This window comes from Salvelinus fontinalis, chromosome 22, assembly GCF_029448725.1.
Source record: "Salvelinus fontinalis isolate EN_2023a chromosome 22, ASM2944872v1, whole genome shotgun sequence".
NCBI lineage: Eukaryota > Metazoa > Chordata > Actinopteri > Salmoniformes > Salmonidae > Salvelinus > Salvelinus fontinalis.
In genome coordinates this window covers 10,728,175-10,749,528 of record NC_074686.1, presented here as the reverse complement: position 1 = coordinate 10,749,528, position 21,354 = coordinate 10,728,175, and the positions used below count along the sequence as shown (strand labels likewise).

The 21,354-nt window shown below is 43.5% G+C and overlaps 1 protein-coding gene across 7 annotated transcripts in view; it reads right to left on the bottom strand.

Annotated features, from left to right (window-relative positions):
• Positions 1-21,354, bottom strand: part of LOC129819780 (protein MTSS 1-like) — a 49,069-nt gene that overhangs the window by 10,626 nt on the left and 17,089 nt on the right. For 4 of the 7 annotated variants that reach the window (XM_055876363.1, XM_055876367.1, XM_055876365.1 and 1 more), the window contains exons 4-7: positions 5,057-5,141; positions 4,711-4,802; positions 3,685-3,759; positions 3,119-3,130 (exon numbers count right to left, since the gene is read on the bottom strand). In XM_055876363.1, coding sequence (XP_055732338.1) covers positions 3,119-3,130; positions 3,685-3,759; positions 4,711-4,802; positions 5,057-5,141 — 264 coding nt within the window. Of the gene's footprint in view, positions 1-3,118; positions 3,131-3,684; positions 3,760-4,710; positions 4,803-5,056; positions 5,142-9,853; positions 10,114-21,354 lie in introns of those variants that run through there. The other 3 variants (XM_055876364.1, XM_055876370.1, XM_055876366.1) reach the window with 2 other exon arrangements.

Here is a 21,354-nt window from a genome sequence, read left to right as displayed (position 1 = left end):
TGGTCAAGGCCCTCGTGAGGACGACGAGCACACAGATGAGCTTCCCTGAGACGGTTTCTGACCATTTGTGCTGAAATTATTCGGTTGTGCAAACCCACAGTTTCATTAGCTGTCCGGGTGGCTGGTTCAGATGATCCCACAGGTGAAGAAGCCCGATGTGGAGGTGCTGGGCTGGTGTAATCACAAGTGGTCTGTGGTTGTGAGGCCAATTGGACATCCTACCAAATTCTCTAAAATGACATTGGAGGCTGCTTATGGTGAAGAAATGAACATTCAATTCTCTGGCAGCGCTCTGGTGGACTTTCCTGCAGTCAGCATGCCAATTGCACGCTCTCTCAAAACTCGAGACGTCTGTGGCATTGTGTTGTGTGACAAGACTTCACATTTTAGAGTGGCCTTTTATTGTTCCCAGCACAAGGTGCACCTGTGTAATGATCATGGTGTTTAATCAGCCTCTTGATATGTCACACCTGTCAGGTGAATGGATCTTGGCAAATGAGAAATGCTCACTAACAGGGATGTAAATAAATTTGTGTGTAAAATTTGAGAGAAATAAGCTTTTTGTGCATATGGAACATTTATGGGATCTTTAATTTCAGGTCATCAAACATGGGACCAACACCTATATTTTTGTTCAGTATAGATACAATAGTAAAAACAGATAAACAGCTCTAAAACTGAACATCAAGAATCAACAGAGTGCCAACCCTTCCACAAAAGGCTGAGTGATATGGCTTATTCATTATTATTTTTCAGGGCTCTACGGTCTACGGCTACGCAGACAGTTTTTTTTTACAAGGACTACATCAGTAACTAGAAATGTAAAAGAACACAAACAAATCTAGGAGAACAATTTATATATTTGAGTGTTTTAATCATAAGAAATTACTAAAAGTTAATGAATAAATGTTTTTAGGACTGATCCATGCTCAATCAAGCACAATCATTAGGTGATACAAAAATGTCCAGCTGCCCCTTTAAGGGACAAGCCTTTACCGTGATAACTTTGGCACTTGCATGTCTGTGATGAAAAAATCTCTGACTGTGACGCCTTCCTAGCATCAGACAGTTGCAGCATCTAACCTAGCCTGTGAACAAAACAATGTAACTGGCCAAGAAACACGAGGACAAAGTCACACTTTAGTAGCCTTTTTTTGTCAATTCGAACAACTTCTACATGCGGCCTTTAAAAAAAATATATCCCAAATCCTTTGTGTGACCACCCGCCAACATGGCTGGTGAAATAGACATTCTTACTCGCCAATGAAAAAAATCGTCCCGCATTTGGCAGGTAGCATGTGTTCATTTCCAACCCTGTTTGGAACTCTTTCTTATTGGTCTATTAACTAATTGACCACCTGGTGATGACACCAGGCAGGCCAAAACTCCATCCCACAAAACAGGCTGAAATTTTAGGTCTGCCTTTTCAAACAGCTCTTACACTGAAAGGGCATTAAGAACACAATCTAAGTAGATTAAGTATCAAGACATTGTGTGCTAAAATGATAAAACTCTAGTCTGAACTTGTAGAGAAAGGTTCAATAATCTCCTCTGTAGGCTTTATGGACGTAAACATGCAATTAAAGTTTTACATTTCTTAGAAGAGCCAGTACTAGTTATGTGGTTAAGGCTAGATAGATGGAGGCCCTTCTTATTTTCCAGGGAAAGCACTGCAGAGGAATTCCTTCACAGGACACAGAATGCAACGTTTGGTTTCCCACAGTATTTACTGTGTGCTGAAGGATCACATTCGGCATGTTGCTGCTCTCTATTTCACTCATAGAAATGCACTGGGGGAGTTTCCCTGTGCTATATAACAGGCTAGGGAGACTATTGAACCAGAGAGCTCTGACCACATCTGAGGTTCCTCAGGGGTCAGTTATCGGTCCTGTTTGTTTTGTCTTACATGTGAGATTGAAGCTGGAAATCAAACTCTTTTGACGGTCAGGATAATATGGCCTTGTTTATAAACATAATAGGCCTTTTATGCTACTAAAACAGACAAACAGACTGGTTCAAAAGGCAAATGTCTAGTTTTTTGTTGTACTTGCAAATTCTTTGTGTTTGGTGAATGTATGCAAAGGGGTATCATTCATAATGTTGAATCATTCTCTCACATTGAATATTACAACATTCCAAACCTCTACAAACAAGAATGATATACGCCTAAACTCTACAAATTATGTAAACACGTATATCACAATACAAGATACAAACTAAGCTGTACTTGGTTTCATAACAGGCGGGATACGGTCAGGGTGAGACAGTGCAGGAGTCAGGTCAAAACATAACTCTAAACAACAAGCAATTTTCTTGACAAGCTTCTCACAAATCTATATAATATCATGGCTGTCAAAGAAGAGGCCATGATTGTTGGCTGTGACTGGGTTTCAGAGGAGATCTACATGAACCTGCCAAAATAAAGCAAACACTTGCGTAAATGAGGGATACAACGTATATTGAAAGCAGGTGCTTCCACACAGGTGTGGTTCCTGAGTTAATTAAGCAATTAACATCCCATCATGCTTAGGGTCATGTTTAAAAATGCCCAGTTGCCAATTATTTCCAGAGAGTTCCAGACATTTGTAGAATCTATGCCAAGGCACATTGAAGCTGTTCAGGCAGCTTGTGGTGGGCCAACGCCCTATTAAGACACTATGTTGGTGTTTCCTTTATTTTGGCATTTACCTGTTTATAGGAGCCAGACAAATAATGAACTCCACGATTATTTATTGACTTTGCCGCAGTCCCGATCTCCCCTGATGATACAAAATTAAGCCACAGCCAAAAGCCCAAGGGAGTCAGTGAGGTATATTTGGAAGCAGACCAAACTCATGACCCAGTGAGGGTAGTGGGTGGGGGAGGGGAGGGGACCTCAGGGGAGACCAGCAGAGTAAGAGAAGCAGGGAGATGAACTATTTTGGGCATTCAGAAGATTTTTAACCCTTGAGTGAGGAATGTGACCGCACAATATGAAACAGACCAGTAGACAATGTGACAGGGTACATGGGGTGGGGGAACAGGGACGAGACCACACACAGGTGGGAAAGGTCAACGGAGGTCAACAGGTCAACAGAGAACCGTGACACAAAGGGAGCTAGAGGGGGCAGCGACTTACCGAACACGTCCGCTGGAAAGAACAGGGGCGTGATCGGATGCAACATGGCAGTTGTTGGAGCAGAGAGGAGAAATCTCAGTCAGTTTAGACCCAGGAGAACGGGACCTGTTCTTGAATGGCTACAGGTTGCAGAATTGTCACAGATCCTTATCATCTTGCCCAGTATATTAGACTTTGGCCCAAAATCGTAAAGATATAAGGTCTGTAATAAAATCCAAAGGATTTGCCAAGATGCAGCAAGGATTAGTGACTCGAGTACTATTCTATCCTATCCTGTTATTTGCACAATATAGTCCCTCCTAAATCCAGACACATAACTTCCCAAAATTATGTGGCTCAGCTGCCTATCATCCCATTACTATTTTGACCCTTTGGCAAGTCACCTGGAACAGTATGAGATGTGTCTTGGTAGAATTCAGTATCAACACTTTAGTTTCCTTCCGCCACCCCCCCCCCCCCCCCCCCCCCCCAAAATCGGATTTAGCTTCAAAAGTCAAAGTCGTAAGTTCTAGTTCCAGTCGTAAGCAGTCCAAACCCGACACCAGGCATCCTCAGAGTCACCCTACCTTTCTTAGCCTTCTTCTGCAGCTTGAGAGTGTCGGAGGATTTCTTTTTGATCTCCTGACGGGCTTTCTTGTACTCTGCGGAAGGAAGGGAAACACAGTGGACACAACGTGTCGCACGTTGCCATTGTCAGTGCTTTGAAGTGCGGCAGCACACCCAAAACGTGGGCGACTCTTAAAAAGGAATACTATCTGATTGATCTTTGTTCTGAGCGACGCGCTTTCCATCTTACTGTAACTTCGTTATGACAAGCGGTGGCTGGAATCAAACCCTGCAATGAGGGAGCACCCTGTTTCTCTAAGGGGGAGAACTGAACTCCTAGGTTGGGGATTATTGAGCGGAGAGGGGGATTGGGTTCGAGGTGGTGAGCTGAAGCACATAAAAGCACTATTGTACTGTTAACTAAGCAAAGTAATGCCTTTAATCTATTTTCTAGTGATAAACGACTAGCATCTTTGTGATTGGATTGCTCGCTCTGGAAAGCCTCTGAGGGTTTACCTGCTGAAGGGGAAACGGTGTGTTCTGACCTACATGGATTATAAAGGGAGATATCTAGCTAACCATTACACTGCAGGCAATAATGGGGTGAAGGAGTATAGACTTTAAATGGAGAGGTTTGAGAAAGTGTGTGTGTTGTAGTGGTAGGAGGTTGTGTGTGTTGTAGTGGTAGGAGGGTGTGTGTGTGTTGTAGTGGTAGGAGGGTGTGTGTGTGTGTGTGTGTTGTAGTGGTAGGAGGGTGTGTGTGTGTGTGTGTTGTAGTGGTAGGAGGGTGTGTGTGTGTGTGTGTTGTAGTGGTAGGAGGGTGTGTGTGTGTGTGTGTTGTAGTGGTAGGAGGGTGTGTGTGTGTGTGTTGTAGTGGTAGGAGGGTGTGTGTGTGTGTGTGTTGTAGTGGTAGGAGGGTGTGTGTGTGTGTGTGTGTGTGTGTGTGTGTGTGTGTGTGTGTGTGTGTGTGTGTGTGTGTGTGTGTGTGTGTGTGTGTGTGTGTGTGTGTGTGTGTGTGTGTGTGTGTGTGTGTGTGTGGCCCCTACCTTTGGCATGGTCCTTGTCCAGCGTGTTGGCCACTCTCTTCCACTCCTCCATCTGGTCTTGCAGAGGGTTAATCAGGCAGTCGATGAAAACCCTTGGGTGGGGATTACAACTCAAGTCAAACAGAGCGGAGAATAACGATCTGTAGCAGAGAAAAATTGCTACAAGGCTACTTTTTTGGTGTATTCCTCAAGGTGTGTGGTGTGTAGACACTGTACGCAATTTCATCTCTTCATTTCTGCTTATTTCACTCTCTCCACAATATGAGCTAATGGGCCCATTCAGACAGAAAGATGGAAAAGAGAGAGAAAATACAGAATGAAGAGGAGGAGGAGACGGGGGGCTCACATGGAGAACTGCCTGAGCTTGGCCTCGATGCTCCGGTGCCTCATACACATCCTGGTGAGGGCTGAACCGATGTCTCTGGTTCCGCCTGAAACCAGACCAACAACACAATCTGTCAGACAGAGTCTGTTGAAGAGGGATCTCGTCTCATAATGTTTTATAACGATTTGTTATTCCCTGTACAAATGATTGAAGGTTGCCGAAATCGTTGAAGGGGTTCACGAGCTAAATCACAACCAGTCAGAGCATGCATAGAAGTGGGTTCACATTAAACTAGAATATCAAAATGAATTTCAAGCCTAGTCACTGATAATATGATAATTTACAGACGATTCCATTTTCAACCGCTTTGTGTTACAGCGTCAACAAACTGATAAGCAGTAAGTGTGCTACTGTGAAAAATACTGTAAGTGAAACATAAGTATCTCATAACGTATAGTAGTTGGATGCTGTATCCCTGAGCAGCGGAGGCCAACATAACAGTACGCCGTCAATGACTCATAGAGTGTCCAAATATGTACACGAACAGGAGAGTTAGTTCCACAGTGGAAGGCTGAAGCAACAGAGGCAGTGATAGGTCCTTTTGACAGGGGTCAAAAGACAGTCAGCACACATCACTTAGCTGACTTCGTGGTTCTCAAAATGCTACTACTTGTAACACACCCATTCCATTTGGCCTGGTCTGTCTAAGTCTAGGACTATCAGGAGGAGCTTGCTAGGGGAGAGGTAGCACACTGTTCATTCCATCACTCACTGACACACACACACACACACACACATACACACACACACAGAGCCGTAATCACTTAAGTGTGACCGTTAGGGTTTCTAGTGAAAAGCAAACAAAGCCTATGACCTCACCTCTCCAGAAAAAAAGGAGGGAGTAGAGGAGGGTGTGAAGTGTTGAAAAATTCCTCGCCAGAAGAAAAAGTCGTGTCATCCTTCACAAAGCCCCCCTGGTTTCCCTGGGACAGTAAAAAAGCCACACCCCCTCCTGACCCCCCTGTGCTGACTGACTAGCACTCAACAGTAGCAGACTAGCAGTAGCTAATAGCTATGCAGGCACCAGGGGACAGATGGCCACTCTCTCCCCCAGACAGAGACTCCCTCCTGGGCTATTGTTCCTCGGACTTCAAGCATCATCAGTAAAGACCCAGGCTGCTCTATGGAGGAGGAAGTTCTTCAAAAACATCTCATTATAACAAGTGGGTGTGTGATTCAAAGGCGCAGTGGACAATGGAATGGCCAGATCCACTGTAACTAATCTATTTGGGTTTTGTATTGTACTGCTGCACTTGCAACCAATGCTGATGACCATCATTTCAAACAGTGGGGATTGCAGAAAACAGCTTGTGCATTTAGTCATTACTGTAAAACAAAAAGAGATTTTCTACAGTATTCTACCCAATTCAGTACAAGCTCTGATGATGTTTCTCAAACCAAATCCATTTCATTCTCCAAATCCATTTCATCGCACTGTCACTGATCTCCTAGGAAGTACCGTGATGTATTTCAATATCCATAGCTAGGGTTAAGTCGATGAATTATTAAAAGACCATTCTGGTCAATTCATCCAACCATGAACTGGAGCTCATCAGCCATGGTTCACATTCTCCCTTCTCAAGTTCCCAGCTCCTTTTTCATATCTTCCTCATCCATCATTCACTAGGTTTCTGTGTATTGGCTGTCATCACTCTGTTTGTATGACCCCTCTATCATCCATCTACTATTGCATTAACAGAAATATAATAATGTGCTGTGGTATGATATTTCCATATGTTATTGTATGGTATTTCTAACCGATGTTTCCATCTGCAGAGATTGGCCATGCAAAGCTATTGAAAATGAAACCGGGAGTTACATTATCTTAAAGGGCGGTTGGGGTATTGTGTTACAGTATTATGCACAGCTGTAGGATCTTAATTTGATCAGCCTGCTGCAGGAGAACTCTTAAAGCTTCTGAAGTTTGTCATTTCCAATTGGAAATGTCAAAACTTGATTTTCCCTTACCAAAAATGCCTCAACCCCTACAAAAATGTCCATTGATTATAATCCACATCATAATTCACTTCTCCTGTTACTGCAGGATTATTTTCCTCCTGTAGAAAACTGGCTCAAATTAAGATCCTACATCTGTAAAGTGCTCCTTTAGCTCAACATTTGTTAGGGGGATTTCTGTTCACCACTCTCCTATTATGTATCGTCCATGTCTGTGTGTAACACGGGGCTCTTTATTTTCAAGTACCCACTGGACAGTCAGATCTATAACTGTAAGGTTTTTCTCTTATAGGCACCTACGCTGGCAAACTCAGAAGTTAGCTGCAGATGGATTAATACATAGTTCTATCCTAGCCTAGCACTTGCTCCACTGCCATTCAAATCTCTACATTGTTGTAGCAGCAGTGAAAAGTTGTTTTTTTCTAATGTAAGCGCCTCAGCTCCTTGTCAATATGACAGGTCTCTTGCAAACGACAGCAACGAGAGGGGGAAAATACAATGTTCCACCCCATGATGCTCGAGGGTTGCCACGGAGACAGCAGCAGTCAACATAAATCTCAATCTCTCTTTCTCCCTCCTCATTCCTCTCTACATGCAGAACCAATGTATCTGACTTCCTCTGCTGAACGGCATCCGTCTGTAATAAATCTCCTGCTCCTCCCTAATATATTATGCCACAGTCGTTACAATTCAAATCTTTCTCTACACCGTCCTTCGCTCACTATCTTACATAAGGAGTAGTGTTTATATGCTACAATACTTTGGTGTTGGTGTGTTTACATCTAATTGAAATCCAGAAGAGGTTTGGAAAATTCCGGACATACTTCCTGCTCTACACACACACACACAGGCACACACGCATACCAATCTCCTCACACCCCCACCACACACGCACATACACACTGTCTCCTACTCCTAGTATGTGAAGTCCCGCCCCTACAATGCCAGTCTCAAAAAAATCTCCTGACCCCCAAATCTATAAATAACCCGATTGGTTGGCGCGGGGGCTCTGGTTGCCAGGATCCCTCCTGAATAGCTGATGTATGGAATAGCACTCCTTATTAATAGCTGTGACATGGGGGCCCTGTGGCATGGTGAGCACTGCATTGCACCAACACCTCCCTTCTTTCTCACCCTCTCCTCACGCCCTCTCTCACCCTCCCCTTCCCTCTCCCCTTCTGTGAGTTACCTCTTCTCTCCTCTTCTCTCCACCTCTTTGATGCAAGAGGACGACTGCCTCTGATATCTCTATCTGTCAGTCTGGTCTTTGTAGAATGACCAAGCATTTCAATAGAAACATATAGACATAGCCTATTCCTACTGAAGACAAATGGTAACTGTTTATGCTGATGTATCATTTGTAGATGACAAATGATTCACCGACTGCTAATAAACTTAATAGGCAGACACTAACAACAAGCTTAAAATGCAAAGCTTTTTTATGAGCTTTGTCGTAAAATATCTACAAGGAAGGGTCTGATCTAGTTGCGGAACAGTCGGCCCAGATTAGTTTGAAAGAGACCTACATAAAGCAATATATTACAAACCAGAAAGAGACCTACATAAAGCAATATACTACAAACCAGAAAGAGACCTACATAAAGCAATATATTACAAACCAGAAAGAGACCTACATAAAGCAATATACTACAAACCAGAAAGAGACCTACATAAAGCAATATATTACAAACCAGAAAGAGACCTAAATAAAGCAATATACTACAAACCAGAAAGAGACCTACATAAAGCAATATACTACAAACCAGAAAGAGACCTAAATAAAGCAATATACTACAAACCAGAAAGAGACCTAAATAAAGCAATATACTACAAACCAGAAAGAGACCTACATATGGTAATATATTACAAACCAGACAGAGACCTAAATATGGTAATATATTACAAACCAGACAGAGACCTACATAAAGTAATATATTACAAACCAGACAGACCTACATAAAGTAATATATTACAAACCAGACAGACCTACATAAAGCAATATATTACAAACCAGACAGACCTACATAAAGCAATATATTACAAACCAGACAGACCTACATAAAGTAATATATTACAAACCAGACAGACCTACATAAAGTAATATATTACAAACCAGACAGACCTACATAAAGTAATATATTACAAACCAGACAGACCTACATAAAGTAATATATTACAAACCAGACAGACCTACATAAAGCAATATATTACAAACCAGAAAGAGACCTACATAGCTACAGTAGCTACAGTATAGGCTCTGAGTGCTAGAAATATACAGAGCAATGGAAGCTGGGAAAAAAAAGAGTTTGTGTGAAATGGCAACCTATTCCCTATATAGTGCACTACTTTTGACCAGAGCCCTGTGGAAAGTAGTGCACTATAAAGGAATAGGGTGCCATTTTGCAGTTTAGTGTTGCCATGTTGTACTGACTTTGCAGGCTGGCCAACGCCCTCTGGCCAAACAGGCTACAGCTGTCACACACATATTGACCACAGCAGAGTTGATGGCATTTTAATGACAATCAGCCTGATCGATTCACCCCTTTGTCCAGACCAGCGCTAACAGTCCAATGTGTTTACCAGCGTGTCGCCATAATTCTGACTGGTCTGACAAGTCAGCAAAATGTAGCTAGACATGTCAACGTATGTTTTTGGCGTATGTTCCTTCCTATATTTTTGACAACAGAATCTAGAAAATGGCCGTTTTCACATGTCGACACTGGTGTGGTGCTGGAGATAATGAATATGATGTTGAAAACGGTGAAGTGCACTTATAATTAGGCTAGTCTCCATACTACTTACCATAAAATTGCAGTATGTCACCGACTACTTTATCAAGATCCGTGGGACAATCAGAGGGAGTGATGCTTTAAGGCACATTCTTCTTCTAGTTATTTCCAATGTTGCTCTACAGTATCTGCGGTGTATTTCTTTAGGTTACTCTGAAAGCCCATTCAGCCACTTGTCTCTGTATGTCATTGCATCAGCCTTCCCCTGAGTAGGTAACAGAGATGGAGCTGTCCTTTCCATCTCCCACTGCTCACACAATGTGACAGGGCATGAGGAATGTGTGGCATATCTCTGGGATGCTCTGTGTGTGTGTGCGTGCGTGTGTGCGTGCGTGCGTGCGTGCGTGCGTGCGTGCGTGTGTGTGGGCAGGGCACCACAAACAAGCGCAGAACGCAGGGATGAAGACTCATCACACTGCTACTGGCAGTCAGAGGCCCACTCAGGGAGTCAAGAGGCCCATGCAGTCAAGAGCATATTGTAGATGAGAAACAGCCGTGTAGACTTTGTTTTGTCTGTGGTTTGTTTTGAATGGATTGTTGTGGCTGTCAGTGGATGTAAAAAGTGGGAAGGCTTATTGGAGGGAAACTGAAGCTGAAGACTAAATCCATCTCCTTGTTGAGCACCAAATTTCAGTTACCAACAACCAAGCTTTTCTTATGATAGTGAAACATAGCACTGCCTATATATCTGTTTAGATACAGCAGTGTTTTAGAATCACCCTTTACTGAGACGGGAGTCTGGGAAGGCAGGCAGAACTGTCCCTGTCCCTCTGTGTTAGCCTGTGTTAGCGTGTGACGCTACGCTAGTGCTAGCATCATCCCAGCCACGGCGCCACAGGGGCCTGTGGTGGAGGGAGAGAACCGGGACGGGGAATTAGAGCAGATGAGGACGAGGACATGGCCGAGGCTGAGAGATGGGGCCAGACAGAGCCAAAACCCCCATGCATACAGTGGAAATGATGAGGATGGTTCAGCGTGGCAACGGTTGGATTCAGTGCACCACCACGAAGCTAACTCTTTTAGATTGTATGTGTCTGGGCTTTGACTTTTTTTTTTTTTTATCGAGTCAATTAATCGTGTCAATTGTCACGAGTCCTATTGTAGCCAGGGTAATGGATAGAGCACTGTGGTACTAAGCCCTTCCTCCTCGGAATCGGACATTTAATTCACTTTATTAACTGGGGCATGACAAAGTAAGGAATATGAGCAGATGCCTTCCTTGAAATAGCGAAAAGTCCCACAAGGTCTGAGGACAAAAAAAGAGATAAAAAAACAGGCTCTAAGTTCTTAGCTAAACAGAACAAATTTTCCAAAAGAAGTTCACATTAGAGGAAAAGGATGTGGTTCAATTTAGCAAATTCTACTGCAAAATTGCCAATGACATCACTACGCTGTCGTGACAACCTGTGAAGTCAACAAAAACACCCCATTGTGATCATGTCACAATTACTGCTGAGGAAGCTCTGATTGGCTGAGGGACGATGGGCAGGCCCAATCGTGAGACAGGAGTTTCTGAAAGCTGTCGATATCAAATCACTTCGACAGTTTTGCAGGGTGTTACATCAGTTCTTTACAGCCCTCAAGGTCAACTTAAGTCCTTTTTCAAATTCCTTACCCAGGGTGTTCCTCCTCAAAACAGTGAGGGCGGAAACTAATGAACTACACATTCCAAATAGCTTCAAGGGTGGGGGCACAGTCTTCACATTCCATCAAGATTCCTTAAATAAGACCCAGAGAACCCCCTAACCTCCTTCCCTCCCACTCATCCTATCACCCCATTAGCCCAGCGTATAGCCCTGTAGAGCCCTGTCAATCTTCATGCCATAGACATGGGGTGTTTGTATGATGGGCCAGACTCTACAAGACAGACTGCAGTCCGGTCTACATCAGACCTGGGTTTAAATAATACAACTAATCTATCAAATACTTAAGCTGAGCTTGATTGAGCTCACCTGGCACAAGGGAACCAACGGTACTTAGTCCCAAAAGTTCAAAATTGCAAACCCTGCCCGCAGGCTTAATCCAACGCCCCAATAAAACAAATGGTAGGCTATTTGAACCAGGTTTTGGTGTCTATGCAACTGTGCAGACTATCAGATTGAAGAAGGCTCTCCCTTCTATATTAGGTACATTGGCGGTCCTATAGCTGCCTGGGGCTTGGGGGGGGGGGGGGGGGGGGGGGGGCATGGAGACTGGATTAGTACTGACAGCTGAGAGTAGGGGTGGTAGACAGGACGGCTATAGGAATGTAGGCAGACAGACAGCCCTAGAATACGGGTAGGGTTTGAGAGACGTCCCAGCCTCTTGGTATTTCCTCATAAGGGCTTTTGAGGATGGCTCACGACTATGAGACGACTGGGAGACAGAACAGGCCTCAAAAACTGTGAGCGTAAGACAAAACTGTGAGGGCACGGCTTGTGAAAACCAAAGCATGCCGTTTGGAAGACTGTGGGACTAATATGAAATTCCATCTGTATGTTAAGTACAGCAGTTAGGGTGTGGTTTAAAATAACGTCCAGGTTGACAGGATTCTGTTGACCTTTTCCAAATTGCAGTATATAATGATGCGGGTCAACCAATGAAGACAACATAATTTATTGATCCAGTTCATCCCTCCCATCATGTTATTTCACTCCACGGTCGTATTCATTACGCACCAAATAGAAGAAAACGGACAGAAACAGGGAGCAAGTACCTGAATAAGAAATATTCATTTTTGTTTTTTGTTGCAAAACGTTTTGCTAATGCTTGCCCTGATGAATATGACCCAGTTCTTGTCACTAGTCTCACAGCAAAATCATTTCCCTCAATAGAGCAGTAATCTGTAGCTAAAGTCCCAGTGAGGACAGGAAAACACTTTTCCACTGGCAGCCTCAGTCACTACTACCCATTGGCATTACACTCATGGCTCTGTTTCCTGTATGTGTATTGCAGCTGAATGCTAAACGAATAAGCCCCAGAGTATCCAACACACACACACTCCTCTCTCTTCAATCTCTTCATTAGTTTCCCACTCCATTTGTCGTCTTCCAAGACCCTGCCACAGAGGCCTAGTTCTCTTCTTTTCATCCCTCCGTCTTTGACACACATATCTGGATCTGGGATTATTCACCGGACTTAATACGCGACGACGTGACAACGTTTAGTCCTAGTTGCGAGCCGACCCGTGCCGCGGCTGAAAGGCCTCTGGGGCTAAAATAGGTTTCCTCCTAATCCCCATCTTGCTCAAGTGTTTGATGGCCTTCCCATATTACCAGGCCAAATCTGAACCAGAAGGGACACCGTTATGGTGATAAGCCTACTTTCAGCTATAGCCAGATAAAAGTCAATGGGCTGTGAATGAGAAAACGGAGACGTGATGAAATAAGGGAGAAAATAAAGGAGAAGGAGGCTACAGTCTGGAAGATTATGGAGTAATGGAGGTTTGAAGGGAGAGCATTTAAACGTAAATTGTTCTTTTTACTACCGAGACAACTCCACTGTACTGTACCTTGCCTTCGTAATCAGCTGTGATTAGCATAGTTATTTGGTGAGGTGCACGAGGGGCTGGGGCGTGGCGTGCTTATTTTGGGGTGTTAATTGGCGTGTTTGTTCACTTTGAAACGTGAGTGAGGCGGTGGCAGTACCAGTAGGTCCGCTTCCCGAACGCTGCTCGCCTTTAATTAGCTTTAATTTATTGAAAAAACCTTGAGGTGATTCTCAGAGAGGTAGAAATGAAAAGGGCCGCCGACACAATGAAGACACCAGCCAACTCGTTTCACGCAGAAAGTCCCCCAATGGAAACAGCTCTATTAGAGGATCCATTGAAAAATGTGCAACTGTCTTCGTTCTCCTCCATCCTCTAGTGCAGCCAGATATCTCCCTGTCTGTTTCATTAATTCTGTTGGAGCTTTGAAATTAGACAGAAAACCAGAATGAGGTGTGGGGGGTGGGGGGGGGGGGGGGGTGTAGGTCATTCTCTCCCTCTCTCCCCGCATGTGTGTTTCCAAGCATGTGCATGAGTGTGTCTATGCCCACATGTGTGTCTGATATGGAAATATCAGGCTGGCGCATCAGGGGTGATTGTGCCCTCGGGGTAGCATGGATTTAACAAGACCCAATTTCCGGAGTGGAACACACTTCTGACCGGCCGGCTTCTGGATGGCTGGCTAGCCACGAAAGCAAAACGCCTACTAAGCAAACCAGCCAAAAATTCATCATATCAGACCAGACAGAGAGAAAGAGAGAGGGGGGGGGCATAACTGCCAAGCAGTGTTTGTATCCCAGTGCTTTTATGTCTATTAAGAGAATTGGGCCACAGCCAAAGTGTGTGTGGTCTGTGGGGTTGAAGCCTGTTGAGGCCAAGCTCTGTAACGCTTTCATAAACATTAGCAGATAAAACTTGGAAATTAGGAACATTGGGAGCATGACAGGAAAGCAAAGAGCAACATGTACGCCCTGATAGGCACGGCTACTCCCAGGATCAAAGGAACTCAGTGACTCTCCTACTCTGTAGCCAATTCACCCTACTGCAGCAATTCTAAAGCAATATGCAGTGCGTTCGGAAAGTATTCAGACCCCTTGACTTTTTCCACATTTTGTTATATTATAGCCTTATTCTAAAATGGATGAAATAAAACAATTTCCTAAGCAATATACACGCAATACACAATTTTTTTATTTTTTTACGTATTCAGACCCATTGCTATGAGACTAGAAATTGTTTCCATTGATCATCCTTGAGATGTTTCTACAACTTGATTGGAGTCCACCTGTGGTAAATTCAATTGACTGGACATGATTTGGAAAGGCACATATGTCTATGTAAGGTCACACAATTGACAGTGCATGTCAGAGCAAAAACCAAGCCATGAGGTCGAAGGAGTTGTCCGTAGAGCTTTGAGACAGAATTGTGTTGAGGCACAGATCTTGGGAAGGGTACCAAAATATTTCTGCAACATTGAAGGTCCCCAAGAAGACAGTGGCCTACATCATTCTTAAATGTAAAAAGACTGGAACCACCAAGACTCTTCCTAGAGCTGACCACCCGGCCAAACTGAGCAATCAGGGGAGAAGGGCCTTGGTCAGGGAGGTGACCAAGAACCATGAGAAGACCATGAGAAACAAGATTCTCTGGTCTGAAGAAACCAAGATTGAACTCTTTGGCCTGAATGCCAAGCGTCACATCTGGAGGAAACCTGGCACCATCCCTACGGTGAAACATGGTGGTGGCAGCATCATGCTGTGGGGATGTTTTTCAGCTGTAGGGACTGGGAGACTAGTCAGGATTGAGGCCAAGATGAACGCAGAAAAGTACAGAGAAATCCTGGACCTCAGACTGGGGCGAAGGTTCACCTTCCAACAGGACAACGACCATAAGCACACAGCCAAGACAATGCAGGAGTGGCATTGGGTCAAGTCTCTGAATGTTCTTGAGCGGCCAAGCCAGAACTCGTACTTGAACCCGATCTAACATCTCTGCAGAGACCTGAAAATAGCTGACAGAGCTTGAGGGGATCTGCAGAAAAGAATGGGAGAAACTCCCCAAATACAGGTGTGCCAAGATTGTAGCGTCATACCCAAGAAGACTCAAGGCTGTAATCGCTGTCAAAGGTGCTTCAATAAAGTACTGAGTAAAGGGTCTGAATACTTATGTTTTATTTTATTTTTATTTTTATTTCACCTTTATTTAACCAGGTAGGCTAGTTGAGAACAAGTTCTCATTTGCAACTGCGACCTGGCCAAGATAAAGCATAGCAGTGTGAACAGACAACAACACAGAGTTACACATGGAGTAAACAATAGACAAGTCAATAACATGGTAGAAAAAAGAGAATCTATATACAATGTGTGCAAAAGGCATGAGGATGTAAATGTGATATTTAATTTTTTAATTTGTAATAAATTAGCAAACATTTCTAACATAAGTTTTTGCTTTGTCATTATGAGGTATTGTTTGTAGATGATGGAAAACATCTATTTAATACATTTGAGTAAGGCTGTAACCTCATTTTATTTGTTGAAAAGGTCAAGGGGTCTGAATACTTTCTGAAGGCACGTTTTCCCTATGTGTAGTCCCATCAAATAAGAAAACTAAATGCATACAAAGTTACTTCTGTGGGTCACTCTGGATGGAGTCTGTTAGATGACTGCATGTGATGTAGATGTTGAGTGGTGTCACTGCAAGTAGATTGTATGTTTTAATATTTATAAAATAATAAAATAAAGTTCCATGTGTTGTATTGAGTATAGGTGAGAATATCACATATTAGCCAAGCTATCGTTTCTCATTGTGTATTTATTATTACGCGTTTTAATTTTCTATTAATTCTCTATTTTCTCTTTCACTGCATTGTTGCGAAGGGCCCGAAAAACAAGAATTCCCACGTTAGTCTACACCTGTTGTTTACGAAGTATGTGAAAAATAAAATTGTATTTTATTTATAGAAAAAAGTTACTCAACTGATTTTCTGAATTCTCAGTACCCAGAGAAAGCACTTGGATAATACTGTGATGGCAGAATTTGGGGTGAGCTGTTGTAACTTCCCAAGGGATATGTTCTGTGTTGGACTATGCCTTTCATAGACTCCTAGTATGTCTGCACCCTAACACAAGGACATTGTCTTCTGGGCCTGTTGCTTGTATTGAAAGAACTTTTGTGTAAACAATATGATTGTACTATCACCTCCCACTATACAGTATAAGGCATGTAACCATTTATTAGTTTTGTTCTTCCCTGTGAAATCAGAGATAGATCTCCCTTGTAGCTGCTTCTACTAAAGATGTTTCTATTATATCATTCAATAATCTCTGCCTTAGTCTTTGGATCGAATTTTCCACAACAATACTAACACACACACAAAACTGTCTGGGAGGCCTAGGTTTACACCATGATACATATTACCATTGCGTAATGTTAACCACACAGCTGGCTTTGGGCACCGTTTCACTCTCTGTTTGGGCCTCCACTGCCAAACCTATGGCTTTGATCTGCCAATAGAATCTAGTACAGCTATCTAGTGTGTTGTTACCTACCCTTACCACCTGGGGGTGGCCTGTCAGGAAGTCCAAGATCCAGTTGCAGAGGGAGGTATTTAGTCCCAGGGTCCTTAGCTTAGTGATGAGCTTTGAGGGCACTATGGTGTTGAACGCTGAGCTGTAGTCAATGAATAGCATTCTCACATAGCTGTTCATTTTGTCCAGGTGGGAAAAGGCTGTGTGGAGTGCAATAGAGATTGCATCATTTGTGGATCTGTTGGGGCGGTATGAAAATTGGAGTGGGTCTAGGGTTTCTGAGATAATAGTGTTGATGTGAGCCATTACCAGCCTTTGAAAGCACTTCATGGCTACAGCCGTGAGTGCTATAGGTCTGTAGTCATTTAGGCAGGTTACCTTAGTGTTCGCTTTTTTGATGGTTCGTTGGAGGGAATAGCGGGATGTCTTATAAGCTTCCGGGTTAGAGTCCCACTCCTTGAAAGCGGCAGCTCTACCCTTTAGCTCATTGCGGATGTTGCCTGTAATCTATGGCTTCTGGTAGTGGTATGTACGGTCACTGTGTGGACAATGTCATCGATGCACTTATTGATGAAGCCAGTGACTGATGTGGTGTACTCCTCAATGCCATCTAAAGAATCCCGGAACATATTCCAGTCTGTGCTAGCAAAACAGTCCTGTAGCTTAGCATCTGCTTCATCTGACTACTTTCTTATTGACCGAGTCACTGGTGCTTTCTGCTTTAGTTTTTGCTTTTAAGCAGGAATCAGGAGGATACAATTATGGTCAGATTTGCCAAATGGAGGTCGAGGGAGAGCTTTGTACATGTCACTGTGTGTGGAGTAAAGGTGGTCTAGAGTGGTTTCCCTCTGGTTGCACATTTAACATGCTGGTAGAAATTAGGTAAAACGGATTTGAGTTTCCCTGCATTAAAGTCCCAGGCCACTAGAGTCATGCTCTCTCTAGCTAGCTGCCTGAAGGTTAGCAACGTGTGAGTGGTGCTGTTGGTGGAAATTGTGTCGGACGAGGTGTGTGCTGTTTGTGCGCCAAGTACCACAAAAGCAGTAAATGGTTTAATTATTATGTACTGTGGTGTGCAACAAAGCACTGAGAAAGGGTAGTCAGACAACCTTACCCCCTCCCATACAGTAACTGTGTCCATTCCTGATGTACTCTCATTTTAAAATACTATGAAGCATTGTTCTAGGCACATTGTGCATTTAGGCTAATGTGAGACAACAACAGCGCATTTCAAGGAAATGGTACACCGTGAGAGTTAACACAAACACTGTACTGAGTTTACTGTAAACAGTCCCAATGTGGGATTCGAATCCCACATATTATAGGCCGTCAAAGTAAATAAGAATTTGTTCTTAACTGACTTGCCTAGTTAAATAAAGGTTACATTTTTAAAAATGAAGAATAAAATATATGTATATAATTAGAAATAGAACATAGTGTTTCTGAGGTAGAAGAGGTTAGCCTCTCTCTTTTACACGCCACCCAAGCACAATGTTCATTGGATAGCAGTGCATCCATTTCACGTTCAATGAAAACATGGTATAGCAAAAAGATTGGGGAAACAGAGTCAAATCAAGAGATCAACTTTTGTTTTGACCTAAATTCAACATCAGACCACTTGTGCTTTGTGAGTCTTTGTGAGTCAGTCTTGCAGCATGAAATGCCTGTGAATTATTGAACACCTGTTCAACCTTTACAAAATGTGCTGCTCCCCTGGTGACCAATAAGCTTTCCCTCAGGATCCTCTGGCATCTCACCTCTCTGTGGGCTGTTTCACGATAGGACTCCACCAGTAGACTACCGCTTTGTGTGACGACATGCTTCAGACAATGAACAATCATGTTTAAACAAGTAGTAGTATCTCATAATGTGTGCTGCATATTTCATGACAGGTGCCAATGGCGATTGTAAGGGCTTGTATTGTTATTGCACTGGGAGAACTTCCCTCTTTCATTACCATGATACGGATCTCCCCATACAGCTATAACCACAGATAAAGGATCAGATTCCCCTACCACCAACCTTAACCTCAAACATTATGAACCTAAATATAATATCTGACCCTGGACCAGTTCTATCACCAACTTCTACCATCTACTCCATTGTGGCTACAGGTACCGAGCAATACTGGTCCTCGATAACAGACTAACATTTTAGTCATTTAGAGACAGCTAGGTGAGACAACCACATATCACAGTCATAGTAAGTACAATTACCCTCAATAAAGTAGTTATCAACAGACGCACGGGCGGTAAATTATGCTGTTTGATTCACGCTAACGAGCGGAGACGAGCAGGGCTTCATAACTAATTAAAAGGGGGGGAGGGGGGGGGGGGGCGTTGTGAAGCACATGAAAGAACAGACTCACCTGCTGGGTGATCTTAGTCAATAATTCAAACATGTCCTCTGGCTGTACGGTCAGCTGGGGGAGAACATGGTCATACACGCTACAGGAGAAAGGGCAACGTTGAATAGTTGAGGTGTTCAGCTATTTTCACTATCGGCTTGGTTACAAAGAAAGAATTACAGCCGCTGTTTCGTTACATATGTTGCGCGGGCTTCGCCAGCTACCAAAAATCCCACACTGGTTGCAAGGGAATTAGATAGCAAAATATTTGGGGGGGGGGTCACAATTCAGGGTATTGAATGATAACAACTGGATTTGACTAAATGCATGGACGGATGAGAGAGAAAGACAGAGTGTGTTATACCCCTCTCTTACAGTTCTTATGGTGCCATAAGCTATGGGTTTATGTCAACACTCCGGTCCTTCCTATAGGCTACCGATGGCCACTTCACACATCACAGGAAGTCTGAGAAGGCTTGTCCTTTATGTCTCAGATCTCCACTACCACCCCTCCTTCTACTAGCCCAGCCAACCATGTAAATTGCGTCGTACGCAGAGCACTGAATCTACGGGAGGCTTTTCATGTATGCATCTAGAGAGGCAGAGCACGCTCCCTCTCCTGCAAACATACTGACAGTGGATCAAGTGCACAGTGACGTCAGGAACTCCGCCGGCTGTTGCTATGCTGCATACCATGTCAGCCCGCTTGTAATTATACTATTACACTCTCAATTAATGCCAGTAGAATCTATATGGAGAGGGACAGGTGGGGATCGTTGACTTATTAACTCTGCCAGACCACACACACATTGGTACACACTCAACTTTCTTTCCTCATCTCCTTTCCTTTGTGGCCTCCGACATGTGAATGCATGGAATATGATTTTGCCTTGATGCTTTCACCTAGCAAGTCCTTTCAGATCAGTAGGTGTGAAGGAGAGGAGATGACGGAAGGAGGATATTTGAGACTGTTTGGAACAAGTCCTTTCAGAACAGCGGCGCTGAAGGAGAGGAGACAAAGTTAGGAGGATATGTGAGATTGTTGGAACGTAGCCACCGAGTTGAGAGTAGAGTAGACACATAGCGGTCTCGAATTTCCCAGAGTACCTTATTGGACATGGGTTCAGGGGGGAACGAGCCAGCCATGACACTATAGGGATGTTTAGGCACACAACAGGAAGAGATCTGGCCACACCATCGCCACAAACAGACTTTTCAGTGAACTGCAGGGAGAATGGACTTGTAGGCCGAGTGCAACGCCTAGGATTGATCCCTCAACCATGACTTAATTATCTAATATAATCTACTAAGGTTTCTCTAATTGAACACGTTATGACCTCGTGGTAAAAAAAAAACTCACGCAGAATTATTCAGATGAAACAGCATCTTGGCTGTAGATTTCACCCACGGGGGAGTGGTGGGCGGGACGGGAGTAGAGCTTAGTAAAGCTAAAAAGGTTTCAGGCAAAGCTCGTGGGCTTAGAAAAAGAGACTGCGGAGACTATGGGGAGGTTTACTTTGAGAGTGCTGCTAGGTTCGTCGGCATTGACTGTTGTTAAAATTGGACAGTGGCCAAAGTACCAGGCAAGTCTCTGTCTAACAGGCCTAGTAAAAATACTTGAAAGTACTACTTAAGTTGTTTTTGTTGGGGTATCTGTACTTTACTTTACTATTTATATTTTTGACAACTTTTACTACAGCTTCACTACATTCCTGAAGGAAATGATGTACTTGACACCCAAAAGTACTTGTTACATTTTAAATGCTTAGCAGGACGTGACAATGGTCTAATTCACTTATCAGGAGAACATCCCTGTCATCCCTACTGCCTTTGATGTGGAGGACTCACTAAACACATGCTTCATTTGTAAATGATGTCTGAGTGTTGGACTGTGCCCCTGGCTATCTGTAAATGATGTCTGAGTGTTGGAGTGTGCCCCTGGCTATCTGTAAATGATGTCTGAGTGTTGGAGTGTGCCCCTGGCTATCTGTAAATGATGTCTGAGTGTTGGAGTGTGCCCCTGGCTATCTGTAAATGATGTCTGAGTGTTTGACTGTGCCCCTGGCTATCTGTAAATGATGTTTGAGTGTTTGACTGTGCCCCTGGCTATCTGTAAATGATGTTTGAGTGTTGGACTGTGCCCCTGGCTATCTGTAAATGATGTTTGAGTGTTG